The sequence below is a fragment of the Thunnus albacares genome, chromosome 23 (genome assembly GCF_914725855.1).
Source record: "Thunnus albacares chromosome 23, fThuAlb1.1, whole genome shotgun sequence".
NCBI lineage: Eukaryota > Metazoa > Chordata > Actinopteri > Scombriformes > Scombridae > Thunnus > Thunnus albacares.
Window position 1 is genome coordinate 9296793 of NC_058128.1, and position 13271 is coordinate 9310063.

Below are 13271 nucleotides of genomic sequence, written 5' to 3' on the forward strand. Positions count from 1 at the left end.
CTGGTCACGAGGCTGAAACACTCCAGCAGAAAACATCCATCTCTCAAAGACGGAGTTTGCCCTTGTGAGCACATGAGCACATAATATTTTTCATGTCGTGTTTGTGAGAGTGTGTGTTTTTGTGTCTGGTTCCTTGTTTCCACTGTCGCCGAGTCTCTGGTTGTGTCTCCTGCTACCGCTGAATAAATTACAAGGATGTTGAATTAGAGAAGAATCTGCCTGGAGAAGGTGTCGAGTGGAGAGGAGGGGAAAAAAAAAAAAAAAGCAGGAACGTGACAGAAAAGCACACAGCGTTGTGTATTGGACAAAGTTTTTTTTTCACGCTGCAGATACCGACCCTGAGGGCAACTCACTAACTCATCTTATAACCCTCCCTCCCTCCGTGGAGACTCAGACCATCAGAACAAAAAGCTTTTGTTTCCTGAAGACTATCCAGTTACTGAGCGGCTGCCCAATCATACATCATCGCGTAATTATAGCAGATAATGCACCTAGTCTTCTCAGAGCATCTGGTACTATTTTAATAACTTTTGTTAAAATCACATCATGTCTTTTAAGCAGTCTACTCATGAGTTTTGTTTTGTTGATGGTTATATGCATTTCTTATGTGGCTGCGTGCTGTTCTGATTAGCAAAGCAAACGTATGATTGAGCTTGATCGATCAATCCTGCTGAGCTGAATCAGACAGATCCTGAGGCATTATCAGTGTAGTAACTAAACTAAACCTAATCTCACTCTTTAAATATATTCCCCACACTTAACAAGTCTCATATATTATTATTATATCTATATTTTTCAAATGTAGTTGTGTTTTTATGTTATTTTGTGCTTTATGTCCTTTTTTTAAATGTTCTACACAGCTGGGTGTTGAGCCTCAAAACATTTTGAGCACCAACCGAAAGATGTCTGAGTATCAAAAGTACCAAAAGTTAACATTGAATGCTTTCTGATGCAAATCATCATTTGCAAATTTTACTCAACGATTAAAATTCAAATGACTTATGTATGTCAGCCAATCCGTGTGTATGTCAGTTGATAAGTAACAAGAAATTACAGAACAGAAATGCCAAAGATGCGTTTTTAGTTTTTAGATTCATAAATTTCTGAATGATGTTGTCATAAAAAGTGAGGAAAGTTTTATATTTCAGATGTAAAATGTCCCACTCACTATACAGTACAATCGATTCTTGTTTATTTTATATATTTACGTTAAAACCCTGCTAATAATTTTTTAATATATTCTTTAAATGCTCAATTATCCACATCGGTATCGGCCTCAAAAATCTAGTATTAGTTGAGCTGTAGTTTTGCTATCATGTGGAAATCGACACCCAACTGTACTATTATGCAATAAGCATCTAAGTGCATCTAAGTTAGTGAGGCAATAAAATACTAAAGCTCCACTTTATTGTCTAGTCACTGCGGCCTCGATAATCAGGTCACCCTGTCAGTAATGTGTGTTGGTTGTGAAACTCTGAGCTTTGATCTGACCCTGTTACACACTTAACAGTGTGAGAGATTAGCTAAATAACAAGCCTACCTGTATGTGTTTGTGAAGGAGAGTGAGCCCGCTTCTTCTTAACACTACTTCCATTTTTAGATGAACAGCACTAACTCAAACCACTAAACTCGATGGCTTACGTTGTTCAAACAGGATTATGTACAGTTTTCTACACCTCTATTCAACACACAGTCAAGGTCGTGTGACTCTTGACAGCGAGGAGAACGTGAAATCAATACTATCCATGTTTTAAGAGATGCCATTAGACTGGTCTGCGGGGATGCACAGGTCAATAAACCGTTTAGTATCAGGACTCTCAGCTATTAACCAATAATTAAACCATGAAGGGGGGCGAGAACCTCTCAGGTCATGGACATTGAGCTTGTGTGTTTAGCTCAAGTAAAGTCTATTTGCTCGAGCTAAAGAGCAAACAGACTGAACACACAGAGCACGAATCACTGCAAAATATAAACACACACAGTATATTCACACACACACACATATCTGATGAAGACACTGTGGTTATAATGCTAATATTGACTTATACCTTCAATCAAAGATGAGTGTTGGCACCTTTTCCTCCGATGCAGCATGAGGATTTAGTACATTTTGTCCTTGCTGCTGGAACACCACCTCTTAAAAGCTCTCTGACACTTTGTCCGCAGTGAATCTCACAAACAACAATTATCCTGACCAGCAAGATACAATATAGTGTTAAACCAAGGCCTTTTACTACATCTCACACTGTATGACCTTTTTCTTTCTGCCATTAAATCCTCTTCATTGTATTTTTATTGTTATTTGAACTTGACACTCTGCACCTTGTTTGCTTAAACAGATCCTCGCCGCCCCTTTTCATTATCAGATTTTTCAGTAGCTCTGGAAGCAGAGCAAGGGTGACGCTTTGTTTCACAGTTCCTGAAGTAGTTTACAGGTATTTAACAGAGAGGGTGATGCAATTTGGTACAAATGATAAGAAATCGTTCACATATAGTTGTTAATTTGCAAACAATCTTAATAAATTAGACTCTTGACAGTTCTTTAACTAACAAAATACTTTTCAGTTTGTAGTTTTGTGTGTCAAGTGACATTTTTAGCATATTAGTGTTTTTCAAGAATTCCCTAAAAGTAGCTGCTTCTGAAGACATTTCTTTGAGAGGGTTATGTAATTTGGTTGTATGTGGGAAATGTGTTCATTATAGAGTTTTTAAGAAACAACCTAATACGCTAATATGTAGTTTGACACAAAACTACACACTGAAAACTTTTCTGTCAAACAATTGTCAAGTCTAATCTATTAAGATTTTTTGCAAATTAACAACTACGCATGAATCTAAATGAATCGTTTCACACTTTTCTGTTTTTTCTTACCATTTTTACCAAATTTTACTGGCCTCACTGTAAAATAAAATAAAAATTAACTGTTAAAATCTGAAAATTACTGAAAATTACTGAGAAAATGTCCAGGAAACTATGAAATTAAAGGACCTGTAAAATAAAACGTTACCAAAGCAAGTAAAGTCAACAAGAAAGCTCTCATGAAGAGAAACTAACATACAGGAACATACTATATATACTACTGTACTATAAATTCTGGTTTCAGTTTTATGGAGGATTTATTTCCATTCTTATAATTGGGGTAATTGTCTCTCAGTACGACTTAAACAGCAGTGTATAACCCTAAATTATAGGCCTATTTTTCATTGCTGACATACAATACCAGTCATTCCCTTGAATGAGAAAGTGTGTCTAAGTTTTGACTGTATATAACTCTGAAATGTACAAGAAATGAACGGGCATCATTGCTTGCTAGAAAATGACTATTGGGGGAAAAAAAAACATTAGTGCTTTTTAAAACATGCTTTTGACAATTTGAAAATGACATATTTTGCATCGGAGTGGTACACCTCCCCTCTGTTTCCATCCACTGCACCAAACCAAACAGTTGGGGTTTGTTTGGTTGGCCCGTTGCTTTGCCAAGAACCTGCTTCTATAAATATCCCCAGTCTCAAAGCTGCATTTCTCCTCTGCGTCTCATAGGTTTGCTAAGAACCTGTCGCCGGACAAGATCAACCTGAGCACGCTGAAGGGGGAGGGCCAGCTCACCAATCTAGAGCTGGACGAGGAGGTTCTCCAGAGCCTGCTGGACCTGCCCACCTGGCTGGCCATCAACCGTGTGTGCTGCAACAAGGCCGCAATCAGGGTGAGGGATGCAGACTTTGTCACTTTCCTTATAGCGGCTTTTGAAATCAAAGTGCACAGCTTGCAGTTGTTGCAACATCTGTAATAAACAACCATATTTAAAGAGACCTAAATCAAAGAAACTACTGTTTGGCTGACACATTAAACACACAGTGACACACCTTTTAACACCTATGTCATAGACGCTCAGTGAGTATTTGTGCTACATACGCACTCTCTACTGGAGCTGTCTGATGCCCACAGCGGTCATAGTCATCAGCCAAGTGCCATGTATAGGAGCAGACTCTGACACACCCTGGAAACAGTGAATGGAGCTGCAGCACGACTTTTATTCAGGCCAAGGTCCATTTCCACCTCTTCTTTTCCGCCTCCACCTCATTACTTTTTCTATTCTTGCCAAGGCTGCTCCTTAGCTCTTGACATCTTCTGTCAAATCCCCCATTCTCTCGGTTTAAAAAAAAAAAACCCACCATCCTGTTTAGTCTTTGTGATTTCTGGTTTAGAAGATATAGTCTGTTATATTTACTTCTTTGCTGTGTCATGGACAGAGTGTGTATAAGGCAGCCTTACTCAATAAAAGCCTCGTCATTTACAGTAAGCGTGCGTGGAGCATCAGATTTCTGAGGGAAGTGTAGTGCTGCCTGGCACTCGCTTATGGTGAATTTCATTGTTTAAAGTGGTTTAAAAAAAGAGAACAGTGATGCGTATCTGACTTCCTTTCTTTTCAGAACCTCATGTCTTTGTGTCTTCCTGTTACAGAAAAGCTAAACTCTACTCTCCTTTTTAAGACTTTTTGCCACACAAATGTAAATAAAAGTTGCTTTATTGATTGACTTGGATGAATAAAGTATATAAAATCAATCCTGTAGCAATAGATTCATCTCTCTGGGTGCATATAAAGGCATACAAACACTCAAAAATGGCATAAACTAATGAAAACTGCAGTAAATGTTTCTGCTTTGATGGATTTAAGTGACAGACGCCCCCTACTGGCACCTTTTTAGCATTTTTTTTTTATGACAGGCAAGTCAAATGAAATGTGTCTAATTCAATTAGAGCTGCAAATCCCAAGCACTGACTAACTTCTTGATTTATGTCATCTCAAAGAATGAGTCCCTCTGTGGAAAAAAAAACTGCACATTAACATAAACATTTAATCCCTTTTTTTGAGTAAATGCTGTGTAATTTGACACACGCTTGAATCAAGAGGCTGCATGTTCAGGATTAATGCGGCTCTGGACATGAATGGAAGGAACAGCCAGTCAGTCTAGACTCATTGATTCTTCATCTCTGTAGCTACCTTGCCTGCTGTTTTTGGCTTGATTTAATTGTGTCCAGTTCAGTTGCATTTAATTTGATTTATACATCCCACTGACTGATAATTCAGTTTATCTTTTGGGAGGACCAAGACGCCAAAAGATTGCTGTACCAGACCAGGGACCCAGAATACTGTGAGGCTGAAAATGTTTTGTTTTCATTGACAGATACCATGGACAAAGTTGAAGACTCACCCGATCTCTTTGGTAAGTTTCACCCTCTACCTCTGTTGCTTAATCAAAAAAAAAGTTCATGGATGACTTTTTATCTACATTTATTGTCATTTAATCTTCAAGCATTATTTTTATAGTTTTACAGTGTGATAGGACACATGAATCACCTGTACTCCTGCACAATTAACTTATGAGCTCAGTTCATTACAAGTTGAAGAGCAGGAAAATACTAAATGTGTTGTAGTAATAGCTGCCGTCGTAGAGCACGCGGTTGTGTAGAGCTTCACAAACACACTGTCGCACTGTCATGGCTATCGTCGCCCCTAGTGTCCCAGGTCGACACCACTCTCTGGCTGTTCATCATAAGTGACACGACTGAGTTTGGCTGTCCGGAGATGATGTCCAAAGATGCCAGTGGCGGGGTTGAAGCCGCTGCCGATGTTGTAGAGGATTCTTTTATATTTCAGTCTTGTTCAAACGGACTCACTGAGCTTCCTAAAGCAGCTGTGAAAGCCGACTCGCAGATGTGATGTCTGCGAGCGCTTTCAGCTGGCGCTCCTCAACCTGGCTTTTGTAGGACTGCAAGTTGGCTTCAGCATTGGCCATTTTCTGCATCATGGTGCTAAAGTTGTCCTCCGGCGTGCTTTGTTTCTGCGTCATGGCTGCCAGCTTCTCCATCATAGCAGCCACCTCGCTGAGCCAGGGGCGCAGGTGTCAGGTTGACAGACGGCTAGGCTGGTCCCAGTCCCCAGGTAGCTGTAATTCCCAGTACACAGGCTGCTGGAAACCAACCACAACAGGAGGAACATGCACTACATCTTGAACACCTGTCTCCATGAAACATGGATGTTGAGTGTTAGTGTCAGTCCTTATATATACTTCCTGCACCTGGTGTTAAGTGGCATTTTTGGCACATTGTTTTGATTAAAATATTATGTAAGATATTAAAACTTCAGGGAAGCACGAACCTATCATAACACCATTTATAAAACATGTATTGCGAGTATCAGGACGATAAGGGTATTTTAATAATATAGTACAATAGGACTTTGTTGAATGGATATTGGTAGAACACAATAGTATCACACCATCAACAATAGCAACGCTTTAAAATATAATATAACAGTTAGAAAAGGGAGAGCACATATGATAACAGTCTTGTTCTTTAGGAGAGGCTACAGCCTGAAGGTGGTGCGTACACGATGAAAGGCTCACTGTGTCAAGACTTAAATGGGTTTTTTATCTCGTTAGATCAGCTACTCATTGTGCGTGCAAGCGAACAATACGTCGTTAACTTTTACATCTGTAGATCAGTTAAGCTACACTGCAAAACTCAAGCTCACAAACTTGCTGTTTTTTTGGTTTTCATTTTTGTCGACTTGCGGTCTTCAGAGTGACTTTGAGAGTTGAAGTGAACATGAACACTAAGACAGACCACAGCTACAGAAGCCTGAAAATATTAGATTATATACGATTTAAAAGCTACAAACATTATTGGTTATTGTTCCTGAAGCCTTTGATTTGCTCACTGTTTCAGACTCTGGATAAAGTAGAAATGGAGATGAGTACCTGTGATGAGCCCCGTCCCCCCAATGGTCCGTCTCCCATAGCAACAGCATCAGGCCAAAGGTGAGTGCTGGAGTTGTTTCTTCTATACTTATTATAACTCCATCATCTGCTTCTTCAAGGGTTCTTGTTGAAAAGACTCATTTCCTTGCCAAGATTGAAATAATTTTCACCACACAAGTTCGATACAGTTGAAACTCTGAGCTATAACTTACAGGTAAATTGTAATATCATAATCAAGGAAACATATCATGCCCATATTTAATAGATATAAGTTTTTAAAGTCAAACTGTCCCTGTATTATTAAATCTTATGCACTTTTACTCTGCTTTGTGATAGTTAACAAATTTACGGGTCTGACTGACTGTAAAAATTTACTCAACAGCAAATAGACATAAAGTTAAAGTACAAGATGCACAGATTTTTGACAGAGAAGAAGAGACAAACAGGTGGTGCTCAACATGCAGTGACAACATATCAGTCAAGACCAAAATACAATAAAACTTTCATAGTTCTCTGTTTATATAACGCCATCTTTTGTGTCTAAAAACTCTTTGGGCTAAGTTTAAGGTGACACGACATTTCCGAAAGTTCTCAGCACTCTGCTCCAAAAAGGGATGCGATGTCACATTCGTGATCCGGGTAGCAAATTAAATATTGATCAGAGTGATCACAAACTGTAAACAGTGTATCAGAGTGAAGCTACAGTTTGTAGTCTGGTAGTGTGACAAGCTAAAAATGGTGATGAAACACATGAAAATAGAAACACAGAGCAGCAGTGTTTCTATTGGCCAAACGAGTATATCCACTCAGTCAAAGTTGAACAAAGGTGAACTCTGACCTGCGAAACCTCCGTAACCTGCTGGAAATCGCACCGAAACAGGAAACAGATGCTTTGTCCGTCAGATGAGATTCAATGGGAAATGGAGTGAATATTTGGTGACCAGAAACATCATGTGGCTGCACTTTTACTCATATTTTAACTGTAATTCATGAGAGTTTATATTCTAGATAATCTGAGGTGCATGATTTGTGACAGAAGAGTTTGAAAACCATTGACTTGACTGACTAATCAGTGTCATTTTAGGTTCAGTGTCATATTTGAAGTATTTGAAATTGTAATAATGCTGCTGAGGAGTCGGGGCTGAGATATTGAGAATGTTGCATTGCACTCATCTCTTGCTAACGACTTCTTATCACCTTGTTTATTTCTCTCCACCCACGTCTGCCTATCTGTCTCTCCTACAGTGAATATGGCTTTGCTGAGAAGGTGGTGGAGGGGATGTCTCTGTCCATAAACTCCATAGTGATCAGGATCAGTGCCAAGGCCTTCAACGCCTCCTTCGAGCTCTCTCAGCTGCAAGTCTACAGCGTCAACACCAGCTGGAGCATCAGTGACCTGCGATTCACTCGCATCCAGGACCCTCAGAGGGGAGAGGTCAGTATTTTGTATTTTAAAGTAGAGACTGTCCAACCTTTTTAATGTACATAGTATGTTTCCCACACAAGTTTTCCGCATGTATGTTCCAGATCCTGACGTTTAAGGAGATCAGCTGGCAGATGATCCGTATCGAGGCTGACGCTATTCAGAGCGCTGAGCATGAGATGTTGAGCGCACCCATCCGCCTCATCACCAACCAGTCCAAGATCCGAGTCACTCTCAAGAGACGGGTCAGTTACATGCGCCTGCGTCTTTTAAAGAGAATTCACTTTATGAATTTTAATGGACAAGCCGGAGCTTTTGTTCTTTTACTAAAACCAGGCTGCTCTGAGCAACATCCTCTCATCAATTGTGAACAATAATCCCTCTGTAAGACGTCACAGCCTGCAGGGCCAACTCAGGCAGTGATTCTTATCACATAATCAAACAAAATGGCTATAAATGCCTGTGTAGAAGATTTAATATAATGTAGTATAAAGTGCACAAAAGACTTGTGTTTGGTTTGTGAAAGTAATTAGCCTCTTTTGTTGCTCAAGGCTTTTACAGAATTGCTGAAAGCATTTATCGCAAGACAAACTTATTCTCCTCCAAATATGCTGGCACTGCAGTTATAACTCATACTGTGAAAAAGAAGGAGAGGCTGTTTCTGTTTTACTTTAATAAGTAGAAGCAGCTCAGCAAACTTCCAGTGAATTTAACTTATCTACAGGTTTAAAAAGAAACAGACCTACGAGTTTCATATTACATTAATGGGGAGCTCTCAGGCTACCTGCACTTGCATAATGCATGTTTTTACCACTGGCTCTACCTGATGCAGATTAAGGACTGTAACGTCGTGGCCTCCAAGCTGATTCTGGTCCTGGACGACCTGCTCTGGGTGCTGACTGACTCCCAGCTCAAAGCCATGGTGCAGTATGCCAAGTCCCTTAGTGAGGCCATGGAGAAGTCTGCACAGCAGAGGAAGAGCATGGCCACAGAGGACCAGGTGCACATATAATACATACTTTTTTTTTTAACTTGTCTCAGTCTGTATGAATATTTCCTCCTCCCTCTCACTGCTCATGCCCTAATTCCACCCTGTGGGTATGAGCCATGTCATGGTCTGATAGTTTGTCCTTGTGTCCATAGAAATCATGTCTGCCCTTCCCTGTATCATCCCTCTGATGCCATATGGTGTCTATCTGCCTACACCATCTCTGTCTCTCACCATTTGTGTCAGTGTCTTTTAGTCTCTTGACTTATTTTTGGCCACTTAAACACACACACACACATACAAAATGTACATACATTCATCGCCTACAGAAATTCACACTTATTCACGTTCCAACAGGCTTTCTGTACAGGAGCCAATGTGATCTTAGTAATTTGGTCTAACACTCCATCTGCTGGATAAATTGAATACTGCAGCTGTTTACTGAACCTGACAGTCTTTTTGACAGGCTGTTGAGTAAAACAAAATAACACTAGCGCATCACTATAAGCAGTATTACCAAGACCGAGTGCAGCAACAGCATGAAAAAAACCACCATTAGCACCAACAACATCAGCACTAAAAACAAAAACACAGCACCTTTTGTTTCACGTATGTGCCTGCGTTTGTGTTCACCAGGTATCGTCGTCGCCGCCCCCCTCAGCCCAGCAGGTACGCACCCAGCAGGCGTCCACAGCCGCTGACCAGAGCGCAACGATGGCAAAGCTGTTCAGCGCTTACGACGTATGCGAGACGTCACACCACCTCCAGATCACGCACCTCGACCTGCACATCTGTGACGACATCCACGCTATGGACAAAGGTAGCAAACGCACAACACGCTTTCAGATGCAGAGAAAATGTTTTCATGGACACAAACCTGCTCAAGTTCTGTTCCTAGAAGTCTCGTTTTCATTCACATTTCTTTGCTTATCTTTAAATTACAGATATAAGTGTGTAAAACGGCTTTCGGTTTGGTTTTAGACTCTCGTTCTGTGTTTCTTCCCACTGTGCAGTGATCAATAAGAGGATAACAGGTGGAGCCATGCAGCTGTCTTTCAGCTCCATCACTCTGGACTACTACCCCTTCCACAGAGCAGGTGTGAATGCAACAGTGATGTTAATACTACCTCACCATGACTTCACTGTAACTTCCCCATCTTCCTGCATCCTCACTGTAAACTCACAAAACATGTTGTGTGCAGATTTCCAGGAAGTTCAGAAATCCTTTTACTTTCTATTTCTCCAATTTTATTCTATTTCTTCTTTTATCCCTAAAAACGTTTCCTCCTTTTTTTTGTTGTCCTCTCATCCCCCATCACTCTTACCTGCAACGATTTTCCTACTCTTCGACCTCACCAGGTGACAGCTGTGCTCACTGGATGCACTACAGCGAGGCCACCAAAACCAGAGAGGGCTGGGCACGGAGCCTGCTCGATGAGTTCAAGTCCAACATGGAGATGTTAAAGACCGCAGTTAGAGACCAGCAGGGCCCAGCTCCTGCGCACGGTTCCCCACAACATGGTAAACACACACACATTCAGACATATATTAAACATAGTTAGTAACTTGTTCTGGGTTTATGATTTTGATGTATCTCCTGGCACACAAAGCAGCACCGCTCCAGCATTTACGTCATCACTGTGGGTTTTCTGTCCTCCAGTGTCCCTTAGGGACGATGTGTATGGGCCTCTAGGAAGTCAGGAGAGAGCAGGAGAAGGAGTAGGGCTTAGGGAGGCAGATGGAGGACTCATAGAGTGGAGCCCACAAACACAGCCTCCGGCCCAGTGCTGCTGGTGCTTAGAGCCAGGTACCACGGTGTGTGTGCGCACAGCTTGGTGCGGTGATACACACCTTTTTGAAAGGCGCAGAGGTCTCTCAATGGAGAACTGAGTAGTCGCTCTCTCTTTGTCTCCCTCTCTTTGTTGTTCTGTTTTCATTTTTATTCCTCTTTCTCTACTTCTCTTCCATCTGTCTTTCTTTCTCTCCAGGTAAGATAAACACCACCTCTTCCAGTACTTCCTTCAGTCCTCCACCTCAAAGCCCCAAGACCCAGCTGATGTCCAGCTCTGTTGTTCTCAGGATGGCTGACTTCAGCATCTACCAGGTCACTAAAAACATACCGACTACCATCTTCATGTGGGGAAACAGTGAGACTACATACATCTGATAGTTTGTGTTCTTTTGTGTGTGTGTTGTAGGTGTCAACAGCGGACCAGCGTCGCTCCAGCCCGAAGGCCATGATCTCCTGCAATAAGAAGTCCTTGTACCTTCCCCCAGAGATGCCGGCCATCCATGTTGAGTTCACAGAGTACTACTTTCCTGATGGAAAAGACTACCCCAGTAAGACAGGATGCATTTGTTGTATACTCAAGAAAGTACCATCAGTTTAAAAAAAAAATCTTAATCTTAATGAATAGGTCTTGAGCTGTGTAACTGTTTTTATACACCAGCTCCACTGTTTTTGGCAGCGACAGAAGTCATTGGCTGCTGTGTGGCTGAGGGGACATTGATTTCCTGAAACACACTCAGTGCTCTGAATGAGGGATCACCCAATTAATTCATCTTATGGATTTCCCACAAATTCACCCCATTAGGAAACATTGTGTGAACATCCAGAGCTTTTTCTTCTCTAAATAATGAGTTTTTGCCAAGACAAGAATGAAAAACACTTTAAAAATGTTAATTTGTAAAAGTGTATACTATATATGTGATGTGATTTTGTGTTTTTGTCACTATTAGACTATATTTGAAATATTAATTTCTTAAAGTTTGCTTCGTTTATGGTTTACTTTCAGTTTACATTGGCTTTTAAGCTTAAAGGATGAATAAAACATTTTTAATTTAATTGTTTATAAAAGCATATTCTGGCCTGTTTGGATCAGAAATGTGTTCTGTATTCCAGCAAAGTGAATGTTGTTCCCCCGTCCTTCCTCTCTGTGATTTTGTTCCCTCTCAATGTGCCTTAAGGATGTGTAACACCATATCTCTTCCACCCTCTTCCTGCTCCTGCAGTCCCGTGTCCCAACCTGTACGCCCAGCTGAACGCCCTGCAGCTGGTTCTGGATCCTCGCAGTCTGGTGTGGATCAACCTTTTCGCCCTCGACCTCAGGCAGAGTCTGGAGCAGTTCATGGAGATCTACAAGCTCAACGACTCGCAGAAACCGGACGAACATGTTGACATCAAGGTGGACGGCCTCATGCTCAAGGTAAAGAGGAATGGAGAAACTTCAGGTTTAAAGCATGCAATGTATTTTCTGGTATTTATTCACATTTCTCCCTCTCCTCTCCATGACTTTGGTTTCTACTCTTCTACTCTCCTTTAGTTGGTGATTCCCACCGATCGGGACCCCTCCTGCCCCCCAGACCTGCCTCGCTCCATCTCAGTGCAGACCTCAGAAATGGTGGCCACTAACACCCGGCACCCGGCCAACTGCACCCGCTCCCACCTTGAGGCCCTGTTGCAGGCTTTCCAGGAAGAGCCCTTCTTCTCTTCCTCTTTTGCCTCATTCCCTCGTTCCTCCTCCTCTTTACCCCTCCTCCATCCCGTCTTCCAGCATCACGCTCACGAACAAGACACCAGGTTGCATGACATCTACCGGGGCCTGGTGGTGCCGACGATGGGGGCGAGCGCCCTGAAGATGCCAGCCGCCACTGACTTTTGGGCGTTGCACTTTGCACAGTTCTGGGTGGATTATGAGGGCACCCGTGGAGGCAAAGGGCGGCCGCAGCCCTTTGTGGACTCCTTCCCTCTCACCGTGTGGGCCTGTCAGCCAGCGAAGCTTCTCCAGCACCAGAAGAAGCTGAGAGATGCCGCTGGATTAGGTCTACCCAGAAGCACATCTGTAGAGGCTGTCGGACGCATACAGAGGAAACGCTTACTAAAGGAATATTACAGTACTGACAGCGCGCCGACATCATCTCACAGCAGCGATGCAACACTGCCACCCAGTAACGGACTCCATAAACCCCTCTCATTGGACAATTTGCCTTCCTCATCTCCCTCTTCTTTGGCATCGTCGAGTAAAGACGCTGACATACATGTGTTGGTGCATGTGCAGAAACATTTAAGTGCTCAGGTATGTTTTTTGCTGATTTGTA

The 13271-nt window shown here is 41.9% G+C and overlaps 1 protein-coding gene across 6 annotated transcripts in view; it reads left to right on the forward strand.

Moving 5' to 3' along the window:
* Nucleotides 1-13271, forward strand: part of uhrf1bp1l (UHRF1 binding protein 1-like) — a 38396-nt gene that overhangs the window by 11459 nt on the left and 13666 nt on the right. For 5 of the 6 annotated variants that reach the window (XR_006400491.1, XR_006400490.1, XM_044342940.1 and 2 more), the window contains exons 2-14: nucleotides 3542-3704; nucleotides 5188-5226; nucleotides 6731-6822; nucleotides 8008-8197; nucleotides 8290-8430; nucleotides 9018-9185; nucleotides 9810-9993; nucleotides 10187-10270; nucleotides 10533-10694; nucleotides 11162-11277; nucleotides 11372-11513; nucleotides 12186-12379; nucleotides 12497-13249. Coding sequence is in view for 4 of the 6 variants with exons in the window: in XM_044342940.1 (XP_044198875.1) it covers nucleotides 3542-3704; nucleotides 5188-5226; nucleotides 6731-6822; nucleotides 8008-8197; nucleotides 8290-8430; nucleotides 9018-9185; nucleotides 9810-9993; nucleotides 10187-10270; nucleotides 10533-10694; nucleotides 11162-11277; nucleotides 11372-11513; nucleotides 12186-12379; nucleotides 12497-13249 (2428 nt within the window). In the remaining 2 variants the exon portion in view is untranslated. Of the gene's footprint in view, nucleotides 1-3541; nucleotides 3705-5187; nucleotides 5227-6730; nucleotides 6823-8007; nucleotides 8198-8289; nucleotides 8431-9017; nucleotides 9186-9809; nucleotides 9994-10186; nucleotides 10271-10532; nucleotides 10695-10833; nucleotides 10981-11161; nucleotides 11278-11371; nucleotides 11514-12185; nucleotides 12380-12496; nucleotides 13250-13271 lie in introns of all 6 variants that reach the window. The other variant, XM_044342943.1, reaches the window with a different exon arrangement.